Below are 25,453 nucleotides of genomic sequence, written 5' to 3' on the forward strand. Positions count from 1 at the left end.
CTGTATCCCAAGCTCCTAGCCTGCCTCAAAATCAGCACTTCATAAAGCTCTAACCAGTAAATGTTTTAGAAGGTGTCCAAGTTGAGACTGGAGTGCCAATGGATAAAATGCATTAGGAAAATGGCTAAATGACCTAAAGGATTTTTAAATTTGGTTAGCCAGGTAGGGTGGCATGTGCCTGTAAACTCAACAACCAGGGTGGCTCAGGCTGGAGAGTCCCAAGCTTCAGCAACTAAGCAAGATCTTGTCTCAGAATAATGATGTAGTCCAGGGTACAGCACCTCTGGGTTTGATCCCCAGTACAGGGGGTGGAAGATAAGGAATGGGATGACAAATTTGTTTTTCTTGTTATATCACTCTATCCTGAATTACTTTTAAAGTTTCACTTGCTGCCTAAGTAACTGTTATTCTCCCTCCACAGAATCTGTTTCACTGACTTTGATTCCTGCAAACCCCCAGCTCATATCATCAACTGTTCTCTTAACCCATAGCACCAACCCACTTTCAATTTAAATACTTAATACAAAAATTTCATACAATAAACACTCTTTGAGTGTGGGTACCCAAGACTAAGCACAATTTTAAAGATACTAAGAAATTTCTTCTTCAGTCAGAAAGCATATTGGAATACCAGTGAGAATATTATTACAGGGAAACCAAGGATCTGCTGTAAATCTAAAAATCAATCAATAAAAAAGGCAAACTGCCAGGGCTGGGGTTGTGGCTCAGTGGTAGAGCGCTTACCTAGCATGTACGAGGCCCTGGGTTCGATCCTCAGCACCACATGAAAATAAAGAAATAAAATAAAAGGTATTGTGTCCAACTACAACTAAAAAATAAATATATATATAAAAAAGGCAAACTGCCTACAAATTTCGGAATTTCCATCAGTTGTGGAAAACTGGTGGCTTTATCTCTCAAATGAAGGCATTACAAGAAAGTTGTTATCTCCTCAGCTCATGTGGTATGGCAAAAACCCACTTTTCCTTGCTTTGTCTTTTGCTACTTCTGGCCTTTGCCAGGCATGCCCAAATGTGCTGACCTACTTGCAGATACTCAGTGGTGTTAATCACTTTCATGCAAGCTCTTCCCTCCCACCAATGCCTTCCCCCACTTTACCCAGCTAGCCTCTATTCATCCTTCAAAACTCACTTCAAGCCAGGCACTGTGGAACATGCCTATAATCCCAGCAGCTCAGGAGGCAGGAGAATTAAGAGTTCAAAGCCGTCCTCAGAAATTTCATGAGACCCTAAGCAACTCAGCAAGACCCTGTCTCTAAATAAAATATAAAAAAGGGCTGGGGATGTGGCTCAGTGGTAAAGTGCCCCTGGGTTCAATCCCTGGTACCAACCAACAAATATGTTACGTTAGCCTTATACATAATTTGCTCAAGATTACACAAGTAAGAGCCAGGACTTGAACACAGTTCCACAATATCTCCCTAATCACCTTGTTTCTTCAGTGTCAGGGAACGCAACTTTGACTACAGTTTTGTTTTTTTATTGGGTTTGTTTTAAAAAACAACAACAGCATCCTTCCTCCAAGCATTTTCTGCTGGTCAATGATCCCCTTTTTATTTTTTTATTTTGAAGTAGGGTCTCACTAAGTTGCCTAAGGCCTAAGTTGTTGAGGTTGGCCTTAAATTTGCAATCCTACTGCCTCAGCCTTCTGAGTCGCTGGGATTAGTATGTGAGACGCCCACCTCAATTTACCTTACACAGGTCATCATGACTTCCCTTTCAAATAAATAAATAACTGGATCAACTCATTTCTTGAAAAGCAGCAAAAAAAAAAAAAAAAAAAAAAAAAAAAGAAGAAGAAGAAGAAGAAAGAAAATGGCTAAACACAGACCCGTTTTTAAATCACTCACTATTTGAAGGAAGATTCTTACAAGAGTCAAGTTTTATGGGGGAAAAAAAAAAGTTTGTGAAATAATTCAAGGAATACAGTTCACCTAAGCCATTGTTCTTTGTAAATACTATCAAGGGAATAAGGAAGCTTCAATTACTGGCACATTTTGTCCTACTTGTGTCACTGTTACTGATTTTCATTTTAATACTTTTCCTGGTAACCTAATTGCATCAGTTCCCAAGAAAGTTGTTTTAAACAGGATCTGAGAGACATCACTATCCTCATAGTTGTAGAAGATCACATAATTATAGAAACATTTGTTATAGCCAAATCTCATTTAAAGATACAGAAACATACCATTAAGTGGAGTGTGGCAAAAGACTACTTCTTGGATCCCATTTACACTCGGTGAAACACTGTGGCCCCTTATAAAACTTGCATGATTAGGTTAGTGTCATAAGGACACAGGTGTGGAGACCTCTCTCGGGTTTGAGAGACTAGAAGAGCTGTGTAATGGCCAAGTATGTGGGTTATCTTAAAATATACACTGTTAATCAGGCTCTCACTCTGGGCCTCTTAGATACCTACCTACCTACTCATCAAGGTTTAGATCTTGACAATATCTGGTTTTTATCCCTACAACACCCTTGTGCATAAAATTCTGACTGAGCACCTCAAACCTCAAGGTTCTCACCCTAGTATGCCAACAATCAGCAGTCTAACACACAAGTCACACCTACTATGAATCCCATGCTAAAATGAGAGATGTGAAAATGCCTCAAAAAGCTGAAACCACAAAGCAAACTGGAAGGTATTAAGTGTCAAGTGCATCCATATATTCAAAGGTTATGAAATATGGACCAGGCTAGAGGTATACATGTATATAAAGACAGGTCTATGTGGGGGTAAGAAAGCTGAAGAAGGCCCGCTCAGGACTATCTGTGTGGAAGCAGCTTGTTTTAGATTCTTTCCTGTTCTTCCCTTGGTCCTACCCAGTCTCTGATCCCTGTTGCTTATTCATTCCTTATAGCCAACGTGAGAGGGCTATAATCACTGAGCCTGAAACAAAGTTTCAGGTATAGTTCACTCAGACATTACTAATGCTCCACAGAAAATTGAGGACAACCAATGGAAAAATACACATAAAACAAATTATATCTAACTTTTTCTGTATGCAGGCTGAATTGTGGTTTAACTTTTGCTTTCTTGAAGTGACTGGCTCCATTATATTACCCTACTGTGTGGGGAGCCATTCTGACACGTGATTCGGTGACTCCCGTTAAGGGCCTGAGGCACTCTGGCTGTGTCGGAGTTAACCCGACCCTTTCCTGATGAGAGAGCCCATCCGTGTGGGGGTGTGCGTAACCACTGACCCTGGAGACCCAATCACTGACCCTGACCTTGGAGTGCAGCCCCCCCTCAACCTTCATTGGATGGAATTCTCCCCTGAATCTCTTGTCCCCCCAAATAAAAGGCTACTCCCCGGCGTGTTCGCTCTCTCTCTCTCCTGCTAGCCCAGAGTAATCCTCGCTGCCCTGCTGAGCGGCTGGAGGCAGGGAAACAGGGAGACCGAGCCGTCTCGGACCTAGCATTAAAATAAGGTACTGTCTGTGTGTTTTATTTTGATCTCTTCTAACTAACTGAATGCCAGAACCTCATTAATGAAACCACTGCGCAGGCCGCGTGGTAGAATTGGCGCCCAACGTGGGGCATTCTGAATTAGTTAGATTGAGTGGAAGCGCACGCTAAAAAGATTAAGGGAAAAAATAAAAAGGAAGATAAGGAAAAGAAATAAAGAGAAAATAAAGGAAAGTAAGGAATAAAGAATAAAGAAAAGAAAGAGGTGACATTTGGGTCACAAAAGTAATAAAGAGGATAAGGAAAATAAGAAATAAGATAAGAGAAAGGAAAAAGTGACATTTGAGTCACAAAAGTACCGGGAGATATTGAAGGAAAGAGACGTTAATTTACTTAAAATGGGAAATTCTACTTCTTCGGATAAGGAAATGTATCTAACTATTTTAGACAGTATAATTAATCAGAAAGGAAAACAAATAAAGAAAACTCAGTTATTGCAATTCTTAAAGATTGTAGGTGAATATTGTCCTTGGTTTTGTGACCAAGAGTCTCCAAATTTACTTACTTGGGAGAAATTAGGAAGAAAGTTACAGAGAGTTTATCTTTCTACTGAAATACCTGAAGACCTTATAAAAGCCATTCAAGGAGCTGTTAAGTCTATTCAAATGGAAAATCAGCCTGAGGCTAAGTTAATTACCTTTCCCTTGAGAACAAAAGCACTAGGGACCAAGGTTAGAAAAGTGAACTTAGACTCGCAGCCCCATGCGGAGGATTCAAACGGCGCGGATCAGCCCGCTTTCCCGCCGCCGCCGGCATTTCCTCCTGGCGGGAGCCCGGGAATTCCAGGGACGATCGCACAGTGTGACGTCACTAGCGGCGCCAACCAGGACAGTCCGCGATTTTTACCGGAACAGAGACATGGATCACAGACAGTTTTCTTAGAACCTTCAGAGACAGTTGAATTAGATCCTGAAACGGGACCGACACAAATCCCTACTGGGATTTTCGGGCCGCTTCCTGAAAATACTGTAGGTTTAATTTTGGGGCGTAATAATTTAAAGGGAGCTATTGAAGTAATACCTGGCGTGATAGATTCAGAATTTAAAGGGCAATTATATGTTACTGTAAGATCCAATTATGCCCTAAGACTCACCCCAAAGGATATTTTTGCTCAATTAATATTATTGCCTTGTGTCTCAGAAAGGCACCTGCCGGCAGATTCAGTTTCTAAACCGCCGGACAGAGTATATTGGTCCCAGTTAGTGCGACAAGAACGCCCTTTATTAAAACTTAGAATTAATAATAAAAATTTCCTAGGAATTATTGACACAGGCGCTGATAGCTCCGTGTTGTCCAGCCGGTTTTGGCCCAGGCAATGGCCTCTGCATACAGCCTCAGCTAATCTAGAAGGAATAAGACAGGTTTCACAGCCTGCTCAAAGTGCCAACTATCTCCGTTGGGAAGATTCTGATGGGAACAGTGAAATATTTAAGCCTTATGTGTTAGAGTCTTTACCAGCTAATCTATGGGGAAGAGATATCTTAGCCAAAATGGGACTACTACTAGTTACCCCAAATTCTATAAGGTCAGTTGAAGAAATTAATCAGAGGTATTTTCCTGGAGATGATAGGGAAACCTTTCAGGAAAAATATCTGTTTACAAGCCAGTCTCCACGGCAAGGATTAGTAAATACTTCAGGACAAAATTTTTATTAGGGGCACTAAGTACTTCCCCGATCCTTAAGACAGCTGAAAAAATTACGTGGCTCACAGAAGAGCCTATTTGGATTTCTCAGTGGCCCATCTCAGGGGAAAAACTTAAAATAATTCATAGATTAATTGAGGAACAACTTCAAGCTGGTCATATTGAACCAACACTTAGCCCTTGGAATACACCTATTTTTGTTATTAAGAAAAAGTCAGGAAATTGGAGATTACTGCAGGATTTAAGAGCAATAAACCAGACAATTCAGCCTATGGGATCATTACAGCCAGGACTTCCCTCCCCCACAGCCATTCCTTTAGATTATAGCTTGATGGTAATAGATTTAAAAGACTGTTTTTTCTCTATAAGGTTACATCCTGAAGATTGTGAAAAATTTGCTTTCACTGTCCCAGCAGTTAATTTTAAGGAACCTGTTAAAAGATACTGCTGGAAAGTCCTTCCTCAGGGAATGCGTAATAGCCCTACACTGTGTCAAAAATATGTTGATCAGGCAATAGATCCCATTAGAAATAGCTTCCCTGATGCATACATTATTCATTTTATGGATGATATATTATTGGCCCATGCTAATTCAGAAGTACTTTCAGAAATTTTTACTCAGTTAGAGACCTCACTTACAACTATGGGTTTAAGTATAGCTCCTCAAAAAATTCAAAAGGTATCTCCTTTTCAATATCTAGGTCAGATAATTCAAGGGAGTACAATCCGTCCTCAAAATCTTCAGATAAGAGTCAAGGAGTTACGTACCCTTAATGATTTTCAAAAACTATTAGGAGATATTAACTGGCTAAGACCATCCTTAAAGTTAACTACTTCTGAGTTAAGTCCTTTATTTCAGATATTACAAGGAAATCCTTCTCCAACCTCTCCACGTCAACTAACTTTGGAGGCCAAAGCAGCCTTAAGGAAAGTGGAAATTACAATTAAAAATGCACAGCTTACTAGAATAGATCCTAAAGAAATACTGTATTTATTAATATTTCCAACTGAGCATACCCCAACAGGAGCCATATGGCAAAGATTAAGAGTTATTGAATGGATCTACTTATCTCATTCCCCTCAAAGAACATTAATTCCTTTTCATGATTCTACAGCTCAATTAGTAATTAAAGGTAGAACTAGGATTTTGCAATTAATTGGATCTGAGCCTAATATCATAATTATTCCATTTTCTGTTCAACAGACTAATTGGCTTTTTCAAACTTCTAGTTCATGGCAGATAGCTTTTGCAGATTTCCCTGGGCAGATAGATAGCCATTATCCTCGTGATAAGATTGTACAATTTACATCATTAACATCACTTATTTTTCCAAAGATTGTACTTTCCCATCCAATAGAGGGAGCTTTATCGGTGTTCACAGATGGTTCCAGCTCTGGTAAGGCAGGTTTCTTCAGCCGTGTTCACACAGAGGTAATACAAACTTCTTATACTTCAGCTCAAAGGGCAGAACTTCAAGCCCTGATTTTGGCCTTAGATTATTTTTCAAATGAGCCTATTAATATCTATTCTGACAGCTTATATGCAGTCAGAGTTACCAAAAATATTGAAACCTCAGTTATTGGGTTTACTTCATCACAGGAGTTATTTGAATTATTTCATAATTTACAAAAGACAGTGCTAATGAGGAAGTACCCATGTTTTATTGGACATATCCGAGCACATGCTAACCTCCCTGGACCTTTGGTTACAGGTAATGATAATATTGATAAATTAGTAGCTTTTTGTCAACAGATGTCTTCATATGACTGTGCACTAGCTTCCCATTCCTTGCATCATCAAAATGCTTCTAGCTTACCTAAAAAATTTAGTATTACCAGAGAACAAGCTCGTCAGATTGTAAGCCAATGTCCTAAGTGTGTTATTTACACTCCATCTCTGCCATCAGGGGTAAATCCCCGTGGATTAAAACCAAATCAGATATGGCAAATGGATGTAACTCATATTCCTCAATTTGGTAAGCAATGTTATGTGCATGTCATAGTGGACACTTATTCTAGATTTATTTTTGCCACAGCACGTACTAAGGAAAATACTCAACATGTAATTTCTCATTGCTTAGCAGCTTTTTCCGTTTTAGGGTGTCCTATGCAGATTAAAACAGATAATGCTCCAGCTTATGTAAGCTCTGCTTTTCAACAATTTTGCCAAGAGTTTCAAATTAATCATAAAACAGGAATTCCTTATAACCCCCAAGGTCAAGCCATTGTAGAACGAGCTCATTTATCTATTAAACTTCAATTACAAAAATTAAAAAGGGGGAATAAGATAATGACTCCCCAAAATAGCCTTAATCATGCCTTGTTTGTTTTAAATTTTTTAAACTGTGACACAGAAGGTCACACTGCTGCTGAGAGGCAAATGTCTCCCTCGGTGACAGGCCCTTTAGGCAGAGTTCTATGGAAAGATTTACAGACTGGTCAGTGGAAGGGCCCAAATCCGGTAATATCATGGGGCCAAGGGCATGCTTGTATTTTTCCAGAAGGTGCTTTTCGTCCTATTTGGGTGCCTGAACGTGACATCAGACATGGAGGAGATAGAACCCAGAAGGAAGAGATATCGGAAAAAGATGAAGAAAGACCAGATTGAACCAGCCGAGAAGCTGATTTCATGGAAAGATGTAAAGAAACTGACAACCCAGGCCTCCCAAATACTTCGACGCCTAGGAAAGAACAGGACCCCGGTCTTGATGGTAGCGACAGTAATTACCCTACTGGGCTGTCAGGTAAAAGGGAATCAAGTAGACACTTATTGGACATATTTCCCAGATCCACCCCTGGTACACCCAGCTGTGTGGACTGGAAAATCTATTCCAGTATTTACTAATGACTCATTCATGATGGGAGGATTTACAGATACTCATATTACTCCCAATCATGTGACTAGATTTAATTATTCTGGCAACAGTGCCCAATTACCTTTATGTTGGTCACGTGATAAACATGCTGGCTGTCTGAAAGTATCATTTGAAGAAAAGACAGCGATTGGTAAACCTAGACTGACAAATAATTCTATTTATGGAGACTTAAAACCTAATACTAGATCAATAATTAAGATGGGACTTTCCCATAACAAGCCAGTCATTTCTGCAAAACCTCCACCGATACCCCACTGTCCAAATAGTTCTATAATTGAGATCGGCACCTTTCCTAAATGGATGGATTGTGTAAATACCTTTCCTGTACAACATAAGGTGTCTAAAGCTAGTGGGTATATTTTAGACTGGTCTCCAAAAATTGATAAGAGACAATTACGAAGAAATTCTGCTATGACACCTGCAGGATTTGTTAGTAATATTTTGACTTATAGTGAAGGAGGTATTCAAAAAGATATTTGGCGTTTAATTGCTGCCTCAGAATATTTACATTTTTCAGATAAACCTTTACCAAAATTTGTTGGCAAGAACTGTAAAGAGGGATCTTGCTATGGCCTAAGAGCCTGTGTCCAATCTCCTTATGTTTTAATTATTGGAAATGTAAAAGTTAAATGGATAGATGATAGATATTTTGTTACTTGTAATAAGTGCAACCTAACCAATTGTATTTCTAGGTATAATGGAGGAAAAGGAGTGCTGATACTTCATCAGCCCTCTTTTGTTTTATTACCTGCTAATATTTCAGAGCCATGGTATGCTGATGCTGGTTTACAAGTTTTGCAGCAAATTCATGCCCAGCTAACAAGACCTAAACGTGCTATTGGAGTCATAATTGTTGGTGTCTTAGCACTGGTCTCATTTATTGCCTCAACCGTCTCTGCATCTCTGACATTGTCTCAGAATATTCAGCATGCAAAATTTCTTAATAATTTAGCTCAAAATACTTCCAAGGCTCTGCGTAATCAAGTAAATATTGATGAAAGGATTGAGACTAAGTTAAACGCCTTAGAGGCGACTGTTATTAACATTGGTAATGAACTTTCAGCCTTAAAATTTAAGGAAAGGCTTAAATGCCATGCTAATTATAAGTATGTATGTGTTACAGCTGCCAAGTACAATGCTTCTCTCTGGGATTGGAAGAAGGTTAAAAACCATTTATTAGGCATTTGGCAAAATAGTAATAATAGCTTGGATATTCTGGAACTTCATCACCATATCCAAGACATTCAAAATAATAGAGCTGATTTTTCAGATCCTTCTTCTTTGGCTAACCAAATATTGAAGGAGTTAAATGGATTCAACCCTGGAAATATTCTTAAGCACTCCGCTTGGTACCTTATTGGATTATTCTCTTTGCTGTTAATTCTCTTTTGTATTGTAACTATAGGATGGCGAGTCTTCCAATCAAGAATCCGGGGACTCCAGAGAGTGAACCGCCGCCTCATTGTTAAGAATAAAAAGGGGGAATATGTGGGGAGCCATTCTGACACGTGATTGGGTGACTCCCGTTAAGGGCCTGAGGCACTCTGGCTGTGTCGGAGTTAACCCGACCCTTTCCTGATGAGAGAGCCCATCCGTGTGGGGGTGTGCGTAACCACTGACCCTGGAGACCCAATCACTGACCCTGACCTTGGAGTGCAGCCCCCCCTCAACCTTCATTGGATGGAATTCTCCCCTGAATCTCTTGTCCCCCAAATAAAAGGCTACTCCCCGGCGTGTTCGCTCTCTCTCTCTCCTGCTAGCCCAGAGTAATCCTCGCTGCCCTGCTGAGCGGCTGGAGGCAGGGAAACAGGGAGACCGAGCCGTCTCGGACCTAGCATTAAAATAAGGTACTGTCTGTGTGTTTTATTTTGATCTCTTCTAACTAACTGAATGCCAGAACCTCATTAATGAAACCACTGCGCAGGCCACGTGGTAGACTACTGTGATGCACCAGGACTCTCTGAACCCTTCCCTACTTTGACCTTCAAATGAATACACAGGGAATAGTTACTAACAATCTATTTCTCTAACACATATGTAATTTGATAATGCTAAAGAAGAGTACTCATTATAATCATACCATAATGATTTATGTGTATGTGTGTATGTTTGTGTATGTGTGTGTGTGTGTGTGTGTGTGTGTGTGTGTGTGTATACAGGAACATTTTGGTTTACACAACATTTTCACAAGCACCATTTTATGTGGTCTTTACAACAGCCTACTGAGGATAGCAATAATAGCAGTTTGCATACATTATTTTATAGTAATTTGCATTTTATAGGTAAAGGCAGAGAAGCTCAGGAGTGTAAAGATCTCCCTCAGGTAAACAATATATGAAAGACCTGGGAATTCTGACATCTAACCTCCCCTCACCCTTTTTGTTTTTTTGTGGTACTGAGCACTGAACCCAAAGGCGTTCTATCACTTATCTGTATCTATATCCCCAGTCCTTTTTTATTTTGAGACAGGGTTTTGCTAAGTTTACCAGGCTGGCCTCCAACTTGGAATCTTCCTGCTTTAGCCTCTAGAGTTGCTGGGATTACAGGCATGTGTCACTGCTGCAGAAGTCTCTTTTAATCTTTTTGATACTGGAGAGTGAACAGAGGGCACTTTACCACTGAACTATATCCCCACTCCTATTTATTTTGTATTCTGAAACAGGGCTTCACTAAGTTGCTGAGACTGGCCTCAACTTTTTGACTCTCCTATCTCAGCCTCCCAAATCACTGGGTTTATAGGCATGTGCCACCACGCCCAGCTAGAAGTCTTTTTGAAAAGGTAGTTAATGTGGGCTAGGAGTGTACTCAGTAGTGGACTACTTGTTGTGTGAGGCCCTGGACTCAGCCCCCAGCACCATAAATAAGCAAAATAAATAGCAGTTAATATTTACTTAGAAAATGACTCAGTAATTAAAATGTTCAAGTTCTATTTCCTGCTATAAATTATAAAATCTTTAACAAGCAATAAATATTTAGGTCTCACATATTTTGTTTGGTTTTTACAATGCTGGGGATTGAAGCCCCTAACACAGGCTAGGCAAGTACTCTTATCACTGAGCTACATCCCCAGCCTGAAGAATGATATATTTTCAAACCATTCCTCTGCCTAACTGAAGATAGAATCAAAGATATTTATTCATATTTCTCAGCTAATCACAATGTTAGAAAATCTTTTCTGTACTGGGGATTGAGCCAGGGGTGCTTTACCACTAAGCTAAGTTCCCAGCCCTTTTTATTTTTTTATTTTGCAAAAGGGTCTCACTAAGTTGCTTAGAGCCTTGCTAAATTGCTGAGGCTGGCCTTGAACTTCCAATCCTCCTGCTTCAGTATTCCAGATCACTGAGATTACAGGGGTACACCATGGCATCCAGTCAAATGTTAGAAACATTGATCCAACCAAGTGGCTATGTATCTGTATACTGATTTTGCTCTAGGTAATGGGGTTCTATCTAATTATCAAATTTCCTTAATGCAAAGAAAACCAACTACTGTGAGACTAAATCTATAAAGCTTGGGGAACAGAAAAAAAAGAGCAAGTAGGTTAAGAATCTGGGAGAAACAAGGAACAGGAAACAAGAATCTGGGAGAAACACTAACCATGCATCTTCCAGAATCACCCAGTTCTTTAATTCTCATGAATATAATCTTAATTGAGCAGAGGTGGCATATGCCTGTAATTCCAGGGGCTCAGGAGGCTGAGGCAGGAGGATCAGTGGGTTCAAAGCCAGCCTTCGCAAAAACCAGGCACTAAGCAACTCAGTGAACCCTGTCTCTAAATAAAATATAAAAAAAGGCTGGGGATATGGCTTAGTGGTTGAGTGTCCAGAAGTTCAATCCTGGATTCCAAAAAAAAAAGAATCTAAATTAAACCAGGGGCAGTGGCGCATGTCTATAATCCCAGTGACTCTCAGGAGGCTGAGGCAAGAGGATTGCAAATTCAAAGCCAGCAATTTAGCAAGACCCTGTCTCAAAATTAAAATAAAATGGGCTGGATATGGCTCAGTGGTTCAGCACCCATCTGGATTTTAATCCCTAGTACCAAAAACAAAACAAAACAAAAAAAAACCCAATGTCAAAGGACCCATAAGATCAAACTTAATATATTTTACCTCTAGTGCCAAAGCAGTCTTGTCATAAGCACAGGGTACTCTTTTCTGGATTGCTTTTGCAAAGACAGGTCCATTCTGTGTGGATGGCAAAGGGTTGATCACTGCCCCAGAAGTACTGGATACTGCAGGTAGAGGAGTTGTAGTCTGAGGTTGAGCATATGCATGAGCAGGTTCTGGGATGCCATAACTGTTGGAATTCCTATTTCCATGCTTTCCATGTGGTGAGGATCTCACGAGCTTTTCAACATAGGGGACAGGAATCATCCCAACCCGGCCATCCTTGTTCCGGGCACTCCACCACTGTTCTTCAGGCTTTTCTATTATCACCAGGATCTCACCCTTTTTAAAGGGCAGGTCTTCGGCATCATTCCCAGGAAAATCATACAGAGTTCGTACATATTCCAGATTTTCTTCTGCTGTAGGCAGGTTGGGTGCTGAGACAGATCCCATTGGCGGGCTTGGATACCTTGAGAGAGAGAGAGAGAGAGAGAGAGAGAGAGGGAGAGAATATCACTGTAGACAAAAATCTTACTCTATACTAGTGTCTGTCAAATTTAATAAGCCACTCTTCTCTGTAATGAGTAATTCCCTCTCTAAAGTCACAGTAGTTAAGAAGGTTCTGTTATATTGTACTTTCTATAGTCTTTATTATAATGAAATTTAATATTCTGAATATGGCTTTTCAAATTACATGTCATAAGCATACACATACAAACTCTATTTTATAAGAACCTTTTGTTCACATCATGTATAACCACAAGAATGGGATCCTAATTAGAATAAGTTATACTCCATGTATGTGTAATTATGTAAAAATATACTTCACTGTCACAACCATCACATACTCTTCCTCCCAGCCCTAATCTAATGGCTCACATCCTGCACACTTCCCTGGACACACAAAAAGATGATGACAAAGACCTCTGTCTCCAGAAAAGGGCTTATATGCTTTTCAAATTAAAAAAAAAAAAAAAAAAAAAAAGCTACATATCCCATCTTGTAGAAGAATTATCACCTAGCTGGGCATGGTAGCATATGCCTATAATTCCAGTGGCTCAGGAGGCTGAGGCAGGAGGACTGCGATTTCAAAACAAGCCTCAGCAAAAGCAAGGACCTAAGCAGCTCAGGGGCCGAGTGCCCGAGTTCAATCCCTGAAACAAAACAAAAAAGGAATTATCACCTAATCTTTATTTATTTTTAGAGAGAGAGAGAGAGAGAATTTTTTTAATATTTATTTTTTAGTTTTCGGCAGACACAACATCTTTGTTTGTATGTGGTGCTGAGGATCGAACCCAGGCCACATGCATGCCAGGCGAGCCCGCCACAGCTTGAGCCACATCCCCAGCCCCTAATCTTTATTTTTTAAAAATACTTTTTAGTTGTAGATGGACGCAATACTTTTATTTTGTTTATTTTTTTTTAAATGTGGTGCTGGGGATTGAACCCACTGCCTCAAACGCATGCTAGGCAAGTGCTCTATCACTGAGCTACAACCCCAGCCCATCATCTAATCTTTAAAACGAACACCTGTGCCAGGTGTGGTGGCACATGCCTGTAGTCCCAGCTACATGGGAGTCTGAGACAGGAGGACCACTTCAGCTCAGAAATTTGACCAGGCTGGTCAACATAGTGAAAACCTGACACAAACAACAAAACAAAACAAAATGAACACCTTTGAAAGTTTCACTGCAAAATTCACAAGCCAAGAACTCTTAGGTAAGCATTAGTCCACAAGCACCACCACCTTTACTTGGCTTACAGATTCAACATGTATATATTTGCTGAATGCCTTGTAGAAAGCACTCCCAGAGTCAGCTACAAAAGCAAAGTACCAGCTGGGGATGTAGTTCAGTGCCAAGAGTGCAACCACAGTTTGATCACCAGCACTGTCCATCCTTCCCCCCCAAAGAGAGGGTCATGGCAAGAGGCAAGAGAGAGAAACAAACCTGTAGTTTCTGCCCCAAGGAAACTTCAATTATCCTTCCCATCTTTTCTGTTCCCAAACTCCAACTGGCCCAGTTTATAGCTTTCTTAAAATAGAGTTCTGTATATACCTGTGGTTTATCTGCCTAATATCAAAGCACAGGTTATCTCCACACATTTCTGGTCTTCATCATGATCATATTCCATTCTGTGGGCCTACTCAATGAAGCATCCAAGAATATTTAGTTTTCCTAATTCTCCATATTTAACCATAAATGTTACAAACCCTTTTGTACATTATTTTATTCTTTCTTTCCTTTTATTTCTTTTTTTTACTATTTCTTTTTTTTTAGGTATAGATGGACACAACACAATGCCTTTATTTTTATGTGGTGCTGAGGATCGAACCGAGGTCCTACCCATGCTAGGCGAACGCTCTACCGCTGAGCCACAATCCTAGCCCCTTATTTCTCTTTTTTGGTACTGGGGATCAAACCAACACAGCCTCAGGCATGCTAACCAGGCAGTCTGCCACTGAACTATACCCCCAGTACTGGGCATTATTTTCCCTATACCTTTTGTAAATCCCAGATTCTGGAAACTCAAATTACCAGATTAAATAAGAACAGTTGTAGACAAGATGGAACATGCCTATAAGTCCCAGCAAATTGGGAGGCTGAGGCAGGAGAATCCCTTAGCAACTCAGTGAGATGCTGTCTCAAAATAAAAAATTAAAAAGACTGGGGGATGTGGCTCAAATTACACGTCCTGTAAAAATACACACTTGCTCTGTTATAACCTTTTATTCACATCATGTACAACCACCTTTGGGTTCAATCCCCAGTTTGGTACATAATGCCACACGCTTTCCAAAAAAGCAGCCTTCACAATGTGCAAAACTTACATATTTATTTATTTATTTCTTCCTTTCTTTTTGTAGATGTACAGAATGCCTTTATTTTATTTGTTTATTTTTACGTGGTGCTGAGGATTGAACCCAGTGCCTCACGCATGCCAGGCAAGCGCTCTGCCACTGAGCTACAACCTCAGCACCCAAAACTTACATCATTCTTTAATGCAAAAACTAGTTTTACAAGTACCTCAAAGGCCTTGTTTCTTATTAATCAAGGGTCCACTACTTAATATCAGTACATGCAAAAAATGGATAGCACAAGTAGTAGCAGTAGCAACAGTAAAAAGAGTTAATATTTATTATCTTTGCCAGGCACTATTTGCAGCCTTTGAAGACATTAAATTATTTGATCCTTGCAGCAATCCTGGGAGATAATTTTTTTTTTTGGGGGGGGGGGGGTACTGGGGATTGAACTCAGGGGAACGTGACCACTGAGCAACATCCCCAGCCCTATTTTGTATTTTATTTAGAGACAGGGTCTAATGAGTTGTCTAGTGCCTCACCATTACTGAACCTGGCTTTGAACCCATGATCCTCCTGCCTCAGTCTCCTGAGCCCCTGGAATTACAGGCATGCACCATCATGCCCGGCTCTGTTATCCCCATTTTACCCATAAGGAAGCCAAAGCAGAGGTTAGATTTGCACCCAGGCAGTCTGATTCCAGAGTCCTCATTCTTTTTTTTTTTAAATAATTATTTTTTTTAGTTATAGATGGACACAATACTTTTGTATTTTTATGTGGTGCTAAGGATAGGACCAAGTGCCTCACGTGTACAAGGCAAGCGCTCTACCATTACCATCAGTGGTAGTCCCTAGAGTCCTCACTCCTAACCTCTCAACTAACCAAACTACTACTACATCTTCTTCCTCCTCTTCTTTTTTTTTTAAATATTTTAGTTGTAGATGGACATAATACCTTTTTGTTTTAATGCGGTGGTGAGAGTTGAACCCAGTGCCTCACGTGTGCTAGGCAAGTGCTCTACCACTGAGCTACAATCCCAGCCTGACAAACTACTTCTTTCAGGTACATGAGAATTTATGCCATAATGTATGTGAAATATTCCCAACAATTCATAACTAGCACATATACAGGCACACCCAGAAAGCATATCCCTCTTCCTATTTCAAGAGCCACAAAGTCTGTGAAATTTGTTAAGTATCACAGATTTCAGACAATTTACTACAGGAACAATTAGCTCTATCTCAGAACTTACCAAGGGTATTTTATTATAATTAATTTGTACAGGTAGAAATAGTTCAGGCTGCAGATGTAGCTTAGAGGTAAAAGTGCTTGCCTAGCAAGCACGAGGTCTTAGGTTCAATCCCCAGCACTGTCAACAACAAAGCAAAAACCCCACAAAAACAGTACTATGAGCAGGGCACAGTGGTGCATGTGTATAATCCCAGGGACTCAGGAGGCTGAGGTAAAAATATAAGTTTGAGGCCAGCCTCAACAACAGTGAGGACCTAAGCAACTTGGTTATATCCTTTCTCAAAATAAAAAGTAAAAGGATAGAAGATGTAACTCAGTGGTAGAGTAACCCTGGGTTCAGACCCAGCCTCCCCAACCCCAAAAAAGAAGTTCTATAACATAGATCAATATTGCAGCTTCAGTGAGGACTAATCAACTAATAAAATCTATTTGTGTAGTTATTCACTGGTCCTACTATGTGCTGACTTGAAACCAAGTCTTGATCTCAAAAGACAATTTAGTGCTGTGCACAGTAGCACATGCCTATCATCAATCCCAGCAACTCCAAAGACTGAGGCAAGAGTATCACAAGTTCAAGGCCAGCCTCAGCAACTAAGTGAGCTCCTATCTCAAAATAAAAAGGGCTGAGGATGTAGCTCAGTGGTAAAGTTCCCCTGGGTTCAATCTTCAATACTAAAAAGAAGATAATTCAACAGAAGTAGGGCTGGAAGGAAAAGAAAAGCACCTAGGATACCATGATAGAAGTCAACAGAATCCAGGGGTACAAGTTTTTTGCTAAGGGCCAGGAGAACCAAGGAAGGAGGTGATGCACAAAAAAGACTAGCCCCACCCTAAAGTTGAAAGTCATTGAAGAGGGCATTATGTATTTAGTTCTGCATTAGAAATAAACCTGAGTCCCAAAGGTTCAAATGTTCTTTTCTCGGTCCCCCTACAGACCACAAAGCACACCACTGTTCCTCACAGGCACAGAGCAAGAGCTCTGCTGGCACAGGCTTTTTAAAGGTCGAAAAACTTCTGTGAAAGACCATATGGTAAATATTTTGGGCTTTGCAGACTATGTGTGTCCTTGCCACATATTCCTTTTTTTTAAAACAATCCTTTAAAAAAAATAGGGGCTGGAGTTGGGCTCAGTGGTGGAGCGCTTGCCTAGCATGTGAAAAGCACTGGGTTCGATTCTCAGCACCATATATAAATAAATAAAGGTCCATTGACAACTAAAAAGTATTAAAAATAATAATAATAACCACTGGGTGTGGTGGCACACGCTTATAATTCCAGTGCCCAGAAGGCTGAGGCAGGAGAATTGAAAGTTTGAGTTCAGCCTGAGCAATTTAGCAAGACCCTTTCTCAAAATAAGAAATAAATTGTCGGGGATGTTGCTCAGTGGTAGAGCACTTGTCCTGTGTGTACAAGCACTGGGTTTGATTCCAGCACTGCAAATAAATTTAAAAAGGGCTTGAGGACATAGTTCAGTGGTAAAGTTAGGATCCAATCCTCAGTATACCAAAAGGAATACACAGGCTGGGTGCGGTGATACGTGTCTGTAATCCCAGCAACTCTGGAGGCTGAGGAAGGAGGATCACAAGTTCAAAACTAGCCTCAGCAACTTAGTGAGGCCCTAAGCAACTTAGTGAGAAAGACTATCTCCAAAGAAAAAATAAAGAAAAGGGCTGAGGATGTTGCTCAGTGGTTAAGCACCCATGAGTTCAATCCCTGGTACCGAAAAAAAAAAAAAAAAAAGGGAATATATGGGTGATAAAAATATTTTATTACACACATACATTCTTTATAAATTTTTTTTTTTAAAAATTGTGATGGACCTTTATTTCATTCATTTAATTATATGTGGTGCTGAGAATGGAACCCAGTGCCCCACACATACGTTCTTCTATGTACAAAATATTTCACAGTAAAAAAAAAACCTCGACGGGGCTGGGGATGTGGCTCAAGCGGTGGCGCGCTCGCCTGGCATGCGTGCGGCCCGGGTTCGATCCTCAGCACCACATACCAACAAAGATGTTGTGTCCGCCGAGAACTAAGAAATAAATATTGAAAAATTCTCTCTCTCTCTCTCTCTCTCTCTCCCTCCTCTCTCTCTCTCTCTTTAAAAAAAAAAAAAAAAAAAAAACCTCGAGGGCTGGGGATGTAGCTCAGTTGCATGTAAAAGGCCCTAGGTTCAATCCCCAGCACCACCAAAAAAAAAAAAAAAAACCTTGAAAACACTTGGTAGAAGAATCAATTCCAAAAAGGCTAACCATTTCTTTAATTAATTGCTTTAGGTAACCATTGTTTACCATTCACTGGAATTTATCTTTAAAAAAAATTTTTTTTTGATGCTAGGAAATGAACGCAGGGTCTCTTACATGCTAGCTAAGTACATACTCCATCACTGAGCTATACCCCCAGCTACTTCAGTGGCATTTAATACCCTGCTCCCCTCCATTCCTTCCCAGAACATTCAAGGACACTACTAATAACTGTCCACCACCTTCCACAGTTCCTCCTCCTCAGCTCATTCCCAAATCCATCTATTCAGTCCCCATTGCTACATAACATCTTGCTCTGTATAGGCTCCTCAAGAAAAATCTTCCTACTGGAAACAATCAATCCCCTCACTCTAATCCTTTCTCTACTCTCAAAGGCACCACTACTCAATTCTCTCTGAAGTCATACTATTCTTCTCTTACCTTCTGTGTACACTATCCCAGAAAGGCTGTCGGTACCACTTTTACATTCCCAGGACAGTTGATCTCAGTTCAGCTTCTCATGGACCCTCTCTGATAACAGCCCTTAATTAGCCCCATCCACTAGACAGTCTCCTACCCAGCGCCAAACCACAGAAGTTTCTAAAAAGTAAAACTGATCCTCAGTGGGGGCACACATGCGCACACACATATATACACACACCAAAAAAAAAACAAAAACAGTAAAGCTGATCATGACAAATTATTTTTAGAAACTTAGATGGTTCTCACTGTTAAACTTATTTACAAGGCACAGGAGACCCTTTATGAGTTAATCTTTATCTTTCCTGCCTAGCGTCCATCACTCACATTAATTACAACTCTATGCCTTTCCCAGCAGGCACTGCTACGACTCTTCCACCTCATATACTTGTTCTCATTTTTAAGAATTAGTTGAAAGAGTACCTCCTCTTTCAAGTCTTTTCTGACCCCTTACGCAAAGCTGACCTCCCTCCTATGGCATTCTATTTCAATAGACATAGCTTCTCAAAGACAAAAACCATGGTTTACTCCCATATGCCTTGAGTGTAGTTTTGGGCTCTCTCTTTTCTTCTGAGATTACAAAAGCTCAGGCACTCCAAATACCTAACTTTAGTTTGTTAAATATAAAAGGAGAAACATTATGTGCCACATGGTACACTTTCCAAGCCTCTTCACCTCCCTATTCTTGCATGCTATTCCCACATGCTTAGCTATCATTCCAGGCAAGCTGACTAGACTGGTGGCCCTAACTTTACTTACCAGACAAACGAAAATACTTTAGTCTTAAGGATACTTGTAAATATTCTAGTCCAATAGTTCAGATCAAAGTTAATAATATAAATATATATATGGGCTGGAGTTGTGGCTCAGTGGTATGGCATTTGCCCTGCATGCCTGGGGCACTGGGTTCAATCCTCAGCACCACATAAATAAATAAAGGTACTGTGTCCATCTACAACTAAAAAATTTACATATATATGTGTATATGTTTGTGTGTATATATATACATAATATATATATATACACGTGTGTATATATATGTACACACATATATTTATATTTTTTTGGAGACTGGGTCTATGCCTAGGCTAGTCTCCAACTCCTATATTCAAAGTGATCCTCCTGCCTCAGCCTTCCACGTACTGAAACTACAGGTGTTAGCCATCAGGCCCTGCTTTAAAATTGAAAACCTTTACATAAAAATTCTCTGGATTTGAATCTTAAACAAGAGAAAGTCACAAACCAAATAGTTTCAGGTACTTTACACATGATGATCATAAGTTCAAAGCCAGCCTCAGCAACAGTAAGGAACTAAGCAATTCAATGAGACCCTGTCTCTAAATAATATACAAAATAGGACTGGTGATGTGGCTCAGTGGTTGAATCCCGAATTCAATCCCCAGTGACAAAAAACAAAACATGACTTTCATAAAGGATCAAATTCCCTCAGTTTTTTTTCTTAAATTGTAGATGGACACAATATCTTTATTTACAAATAATTTCTAAGTGGTGCTGAGGATTGAACCCAGTGCCTCAAAAGTGAGGCAGGCACTATACCACTGAGCTACAGCCCCAGCCCAAATTCCCTGTTTTTAATGGTAAATTTTTGTCAAGATTGTTTTTTTCCTAGCTTGCATTTATCTTCATTCTTTAGAACTGGAAAATTTTATAAGCAAAGTAAGCTATACAAAATACACTTTCAAAATTTTAAACCAGGGGAAATGTATTTCAAACCCAAGCAAACCTTTTGAAACATTGTTTGATTGGAAACAGACCATATTAAAAAAATCTAGGGGCTGGGGATGTGGCTCAAGCGGTAGCGCGCTCGCCTGGCATGCGTGCCGCCCAGGTTCGATCCTCAGCACCACATACAAACAATAAATATTAAATATTAAAAAAAAAAACTAGAGCTTAGGTGAATATCAACTACAACTTAAACATAACCCTTTTTATTGAGACAGGGTCTAGGTTACCTAAGCTGGCCTCCAACTCCTGGGCTCAAGTTATCCTCCTGCCTTAGCCTACCAAGCAAGAGGGACTACAGAGGTATGGCACCATGCCGGGCCCTAAACAAAATCTTAAAAATGTTGTGTGCCCAAAATGAAGGGAAAAAAAAAATCACCACAGGATTTCTGTTTATTAATTGATTAACCATATAAAAATCGCACTAATGTGCACAATGAGAATATTTTAGATTCATTCAAAAACAACAAAAGCTATCCAACATGACACTCTTCAGAGATTAATTTAAAATATACAATAATACAAAAATCAATTAAGTTGGGGTTAAATAATTTATTATTTTTTTTAAGAGAGAGGAGAGGGGGAGAGAGAGAGAGAGAGAGAAAGAAAGAGAGAATTTATTTATTTATTTTTTATTTTAGTTCTCGGCGGACACAACATCTTTGTTTGTATGTGGTGCTGAGGATCGAACCCGGGCCGCACGCATGCCAGGCAAGCGCGCTACCGCTTGAGCCACATCCCCAGCCCCAAATAATTTAAAATATACAATAAGAATACCATAGATAAATGTAAAAAACAATTAATAAGATGTACCTTGGGGCTGGGGTTCTAGCCCCAGTGGCAGAGCTCCTGGCTAGCATTCCTGAAACACCTCTGCTCTAGAACAATATAAACACGAGTCTTTAGCTTCTGACAAAGATACTATAGTTATGAACTTGAGCTAAACAAAATAAAATGGGTTGGTGATGTAGCTCAGTGGTACATCAACCCTGGGTTCCACCCCAAATACAAAAAAATAAATAAAAAATAAAAAAAATAATAAAAAGGGAGAGGGAGATAGGGCATCTTGCAAGGTTATGTTGCCCCAGCTAATCTCGAAACATCTGGGCTCAAGCTACCCTCCCACCTCAGCCATGAGTGTATACAACCTTGCCCAGCTTAACCACTAGCTTTATACTAAGGCTAGCTTTATATACTAACCACTAGCTTTATACTAAATGTTAAATCTATTCCCGAATTTCAGACATGGGAGTGGCATGTCAATAATTCAGTACGACAAAGTAAATTCAAATGGGGTCCAATTCAATCAGAATTGTGACCATCTTCAGCGTTATCAGTGAAAATGAAAAACAGCAATATGTCTGGGGCAGAAAGCACAGAATAGAGGAGAAACAAAGCTGAATTTGAAGAAGAGGATCAGGGAAAAACCCTATTATTTGTGAGGACACTAAAGTAAAGTGGAATGAGGCAATGAGGAGTATCCTAGCAAAGGTACAAAAAAGGTATAAGTAGATAAGGAAAACTAACAGGGAATGGGTAGGCAGCCTTGTAGAGCTTCACTGAAGAAGAAAAGAGACAAAGAAAATTATATCTAATATCTGAGAAGACATGTTTATGGATAATTTTGGATTTTGTGGGTAGTGGGATGCCACTACAGCATATTCCTTTTCCTCCTTCTATAAGAGGATCAAGCCATTACTTCAGTTTTTGAAACAGCAGTATTTAGGATCTGTCACCTCAATGTAAGCACATGCCTTGCACACAGCATGGCTTAATAAAGACTTGAAATTAATTACATAATTCACTTTAACAAATTAGAGGAAGTAACTTTCTTAAATATACTACCAATCTCATTACAGTGGGTCTAATCCCTCATACAGGAATTACACTGTGCTCAAAGTTGATAGCACCTACCAGCAGCTGTTAAAACCAAGTTTCACCAGTCAGATTCTTGGTGTCCTAGTCTTTGTTATACAGAATTTGACTTACAATCACTCCCCCCCCTTTTTTAAGTCTATTTAGATCAGTAGTTAATCTTGAAGTCTATAATACAGTCATGGCTTTCTTCTTTAGTTCTTTCCCAAAAAACAATAGGTGCTCTTAATTATAATAATTTTTAATGTTAAAGTTCAGAATAATACCTTGTTTGTGAATCTCACCCTAAAAAAATCTATATTGATCCTTTTTAATTAGAGGTTTTAAGAAAGACTTTCTTACTGAGCAGGAAAATACCTTTTATTTTAAAATTCTAGGATGGTGACATATCTCAGTGGTAGAACACTTTCTTAGCATGTGCCAGGCCATGAATTTGATCCCCAGCACCATAGAAATTAATTTTAAAAAATTTCTAGGTAATTTTTCAACTGACTTTTGGTATAAATAAAAGAATTCGTTGATAAGATACCCATTGAAGCAAATAATCAAATAAAATAACGTATTTCACTTGGAAAAAAGAAAGCCTGATGGTCAGTATCACTCTCAGTTCTTTCTTAGCTTTAAAATAGTTGTTAAACTGTTAGACTCAATACAGGAAGTATTTATGAAATTGAACTAGTAAAATAAGTGCCACTCCATCTTGGTAATTAACCAAAATGATATTTAGCCTAGTAATGGTTCACCTTTGGGAAGGAAATACAAATTTTCCTAAAAATGTCATTGCTGAAACCAATGCACGTTTTCGTTTCTAAGTGCATAGTAAAAGAGGTCGTCTGCCCTGCTTCAAACCTGGCATCAGAGAACATCAATAAATAGTTCTGATACTTCAGATAAAGATATTATTATTATTATTCTTGAACAATAAAGCAATTGTTTGAAAGGCTGTAGTCCATTTCTTAACCTTGTAGTTATGAGTTCTGTTGGGGGTTCAAGAATCCTGAATGGTGTGCAAAACGTGTGTATAAGAATTTTCGGGGAGATAGGGAGAAGGCTTGCAGCGGCAATCTTTTTAAAGAAGTCTACGAGCCAAAACAGGGTTATTTAAAAAAAAAAAAAAAAAAAAAAAAGGTATGCATGGGACTATGCAATCACTGTTAAATGTGTTTACAAAGCATCCGTTCATCCAGTGACCCAGACGCCTTCAGGTTCAGAATCGATTCACCCCCGCCCCTTATATACACACTCTTTTCAACAGAGGCAATTCTCGACCCTCCTCAGCAGTCGGGCCGGTTGCACGCCCCGGAACCCCAAGCGCTCGCGTACCTGGGCGCTGGCTCGATTAGGGTGGTGGTGTCCAGGTAGTGGATCTTGTAGAACTCCAGCAATGCCGGCAAATGGTCAAACTCCTGGTCCCCGATCTTAAAACGGCGATTAGGCAAAGAGTTGATGATGTAGTGGGAGACGCGCGAGTTCTCGGATACAGACAGCACATAGTCCCCGGGGCAGGTGGAGGAGTCGCGGACTAGGAACATGCCGTGGCGCTGGCCCTGGAGCCGGGTCTGCGCCTCCTGGCGAGACACCGGTCCCATGTACCAAGCAGAGCGATCTGAGGAGTCGAACCTGGCGGAGGACATGGTGCCCGGCCGGGGTTCTGTGGCGAGTCGGGGCGGCGGCTGCTCTCGCCTGTTCTGGAAGCCTTTGCCCGGCAGACGGCTTTGGGGCCGAGAAAGGGACCTCTCGGCACACCTCTAGGCAAGCTTAGAGGGCCGGGCCAGCACCTGCCTCTCGGCTCCGGGCTCGCAGCATCCTCTGCCGCCGCCCGCCTGCTCCGGGACCGCCTCACAGAAAGAGCCGGCCCAGGGAATGCAGGGCAGAGCCCCCGGTCGGGGTGGGCGAAGTCGAGCCGCAGCGGAGGCCGCCCTGGGGTTCTTGGGCTGTCTGACGTACCGGGGGTGGTTCCAGTGGATCGCGACCTGGAAAGCTCCGGCTCCGCAGCCCTACGGGTCTGCCCTGACACCCGCCGACCACGAAGCACCGGACTCCAGGGAGCGTGGCGCCTCCGGGACGGCTTTGCCCAGCCTGTTCCCAAGAGCCACAGCAACAAAATGGCGGACGCGGGAGAAGCAGCCGGCCACCTCCCCCTCGTCTCAGCGCACTCTGTCTGCGCATGCGCGGGACCCCGGCTCCCAGCGGCCGTCGGGGCCCTCCCCGTGACGTCGCTCGTCATAACCAATCAGCAACACGGTTGCGGTGGCCGGGGCGTGGGCTTCTAGCACCCGCTCCCGCGTTCCGGGAGGAGGCTTAAGGAGGCGTTGACCGCGGGCACTCCCTTCCTGGGCCTCGGTGCGCCGCCGGGGGCGCTGCCGCAGAGGAGTCTTCCAGCGTTGGCAGGAAAATAGTTGGAGCCGAGAGGGAGCGGCGTTCCGAAAACCTGCTTCTGGGAACAAAGCGTAACGTGCTCGCTGAATCGCGGGCCAGGGAGGCGTGGCACTGAGGTGACCTGGCCGACCGAGTGGCCAAAGGGACATTCAAGGGCGGACAGGCCCTAAAGGGCCGAGATTGCTCACGGAGGAGATGACCCCGGGAGCGAGCTGACCCCTAGATTACTGAATGGAACGTGCTCTAGGTGGTTTAATAGTCTAAGGGACCCTGGGTGGTTAGGTGACCCAGCTGGCACAAATGGGGGATGGGGAAAGCGAAGATTGCATTCACGAGTCTACAGCCTGGTATAACTTGTCCATTATAGGCTCTGAATCGCTGCAAGTAAAATACAAACGCCTCTGGGGAGTGGCCTGAAGGCTTCGCCTGCTCCGGATTCTGCCTGCTTCCCTCACTTAATTTCCTCCCATTCACCCTTGCTTACGCACCTTCAGCTATGCCCTCTTGTCTCCTCCATCAACCCCCACTGGAACTTAAATTTTAAGAAACCAGGTTTCTTATCT

The 25,453-nt window shown here is 41.1% G+C and overlaps 1 protein-coding gene across 1 annotated transcript in view; it reads right to left on the bottom strand.

Moving 5' to 3' along the window:
• Positions 1-24,673, bottom strand: part of CRKL (CRK like proto-oncogene, adaptor protein) — a 39,612-nt gene extending 14,939 nt beyond the window's left edge. Inside the window, exons 1-2 of the mRNA XM_081283673.1 lie at positions 23,835-24,673; positions 12,119-12,584 (exon numbers count right to left, since the gene is read on the bottom strand). Of these exons, the coding sequence (XP_081139799.1) occupies positions 12,119-12,584; positions 23,835-24,145 (777 nt within the window). The 5' untranslated portion in view covers positions 24,146-24,673. The remainder of the gene's footprint in view (positions 1-12,118; positions 12,585-23,834) is intronic.
• Positions 24,674-25,453: the final 780 nt, after the last annotated feature.

Source organism: Spermophilus citellus, assembly GCF_964194105.1.
Source record: "Spermophilus citellus genome assembly, chromosome: 3".
Lineage (NCBI taxonomy): Eukaryota > Metazoa > Chordata > Mammalia > Rodentia > Sciuridae > Spermophilus > Spermophilus citellus.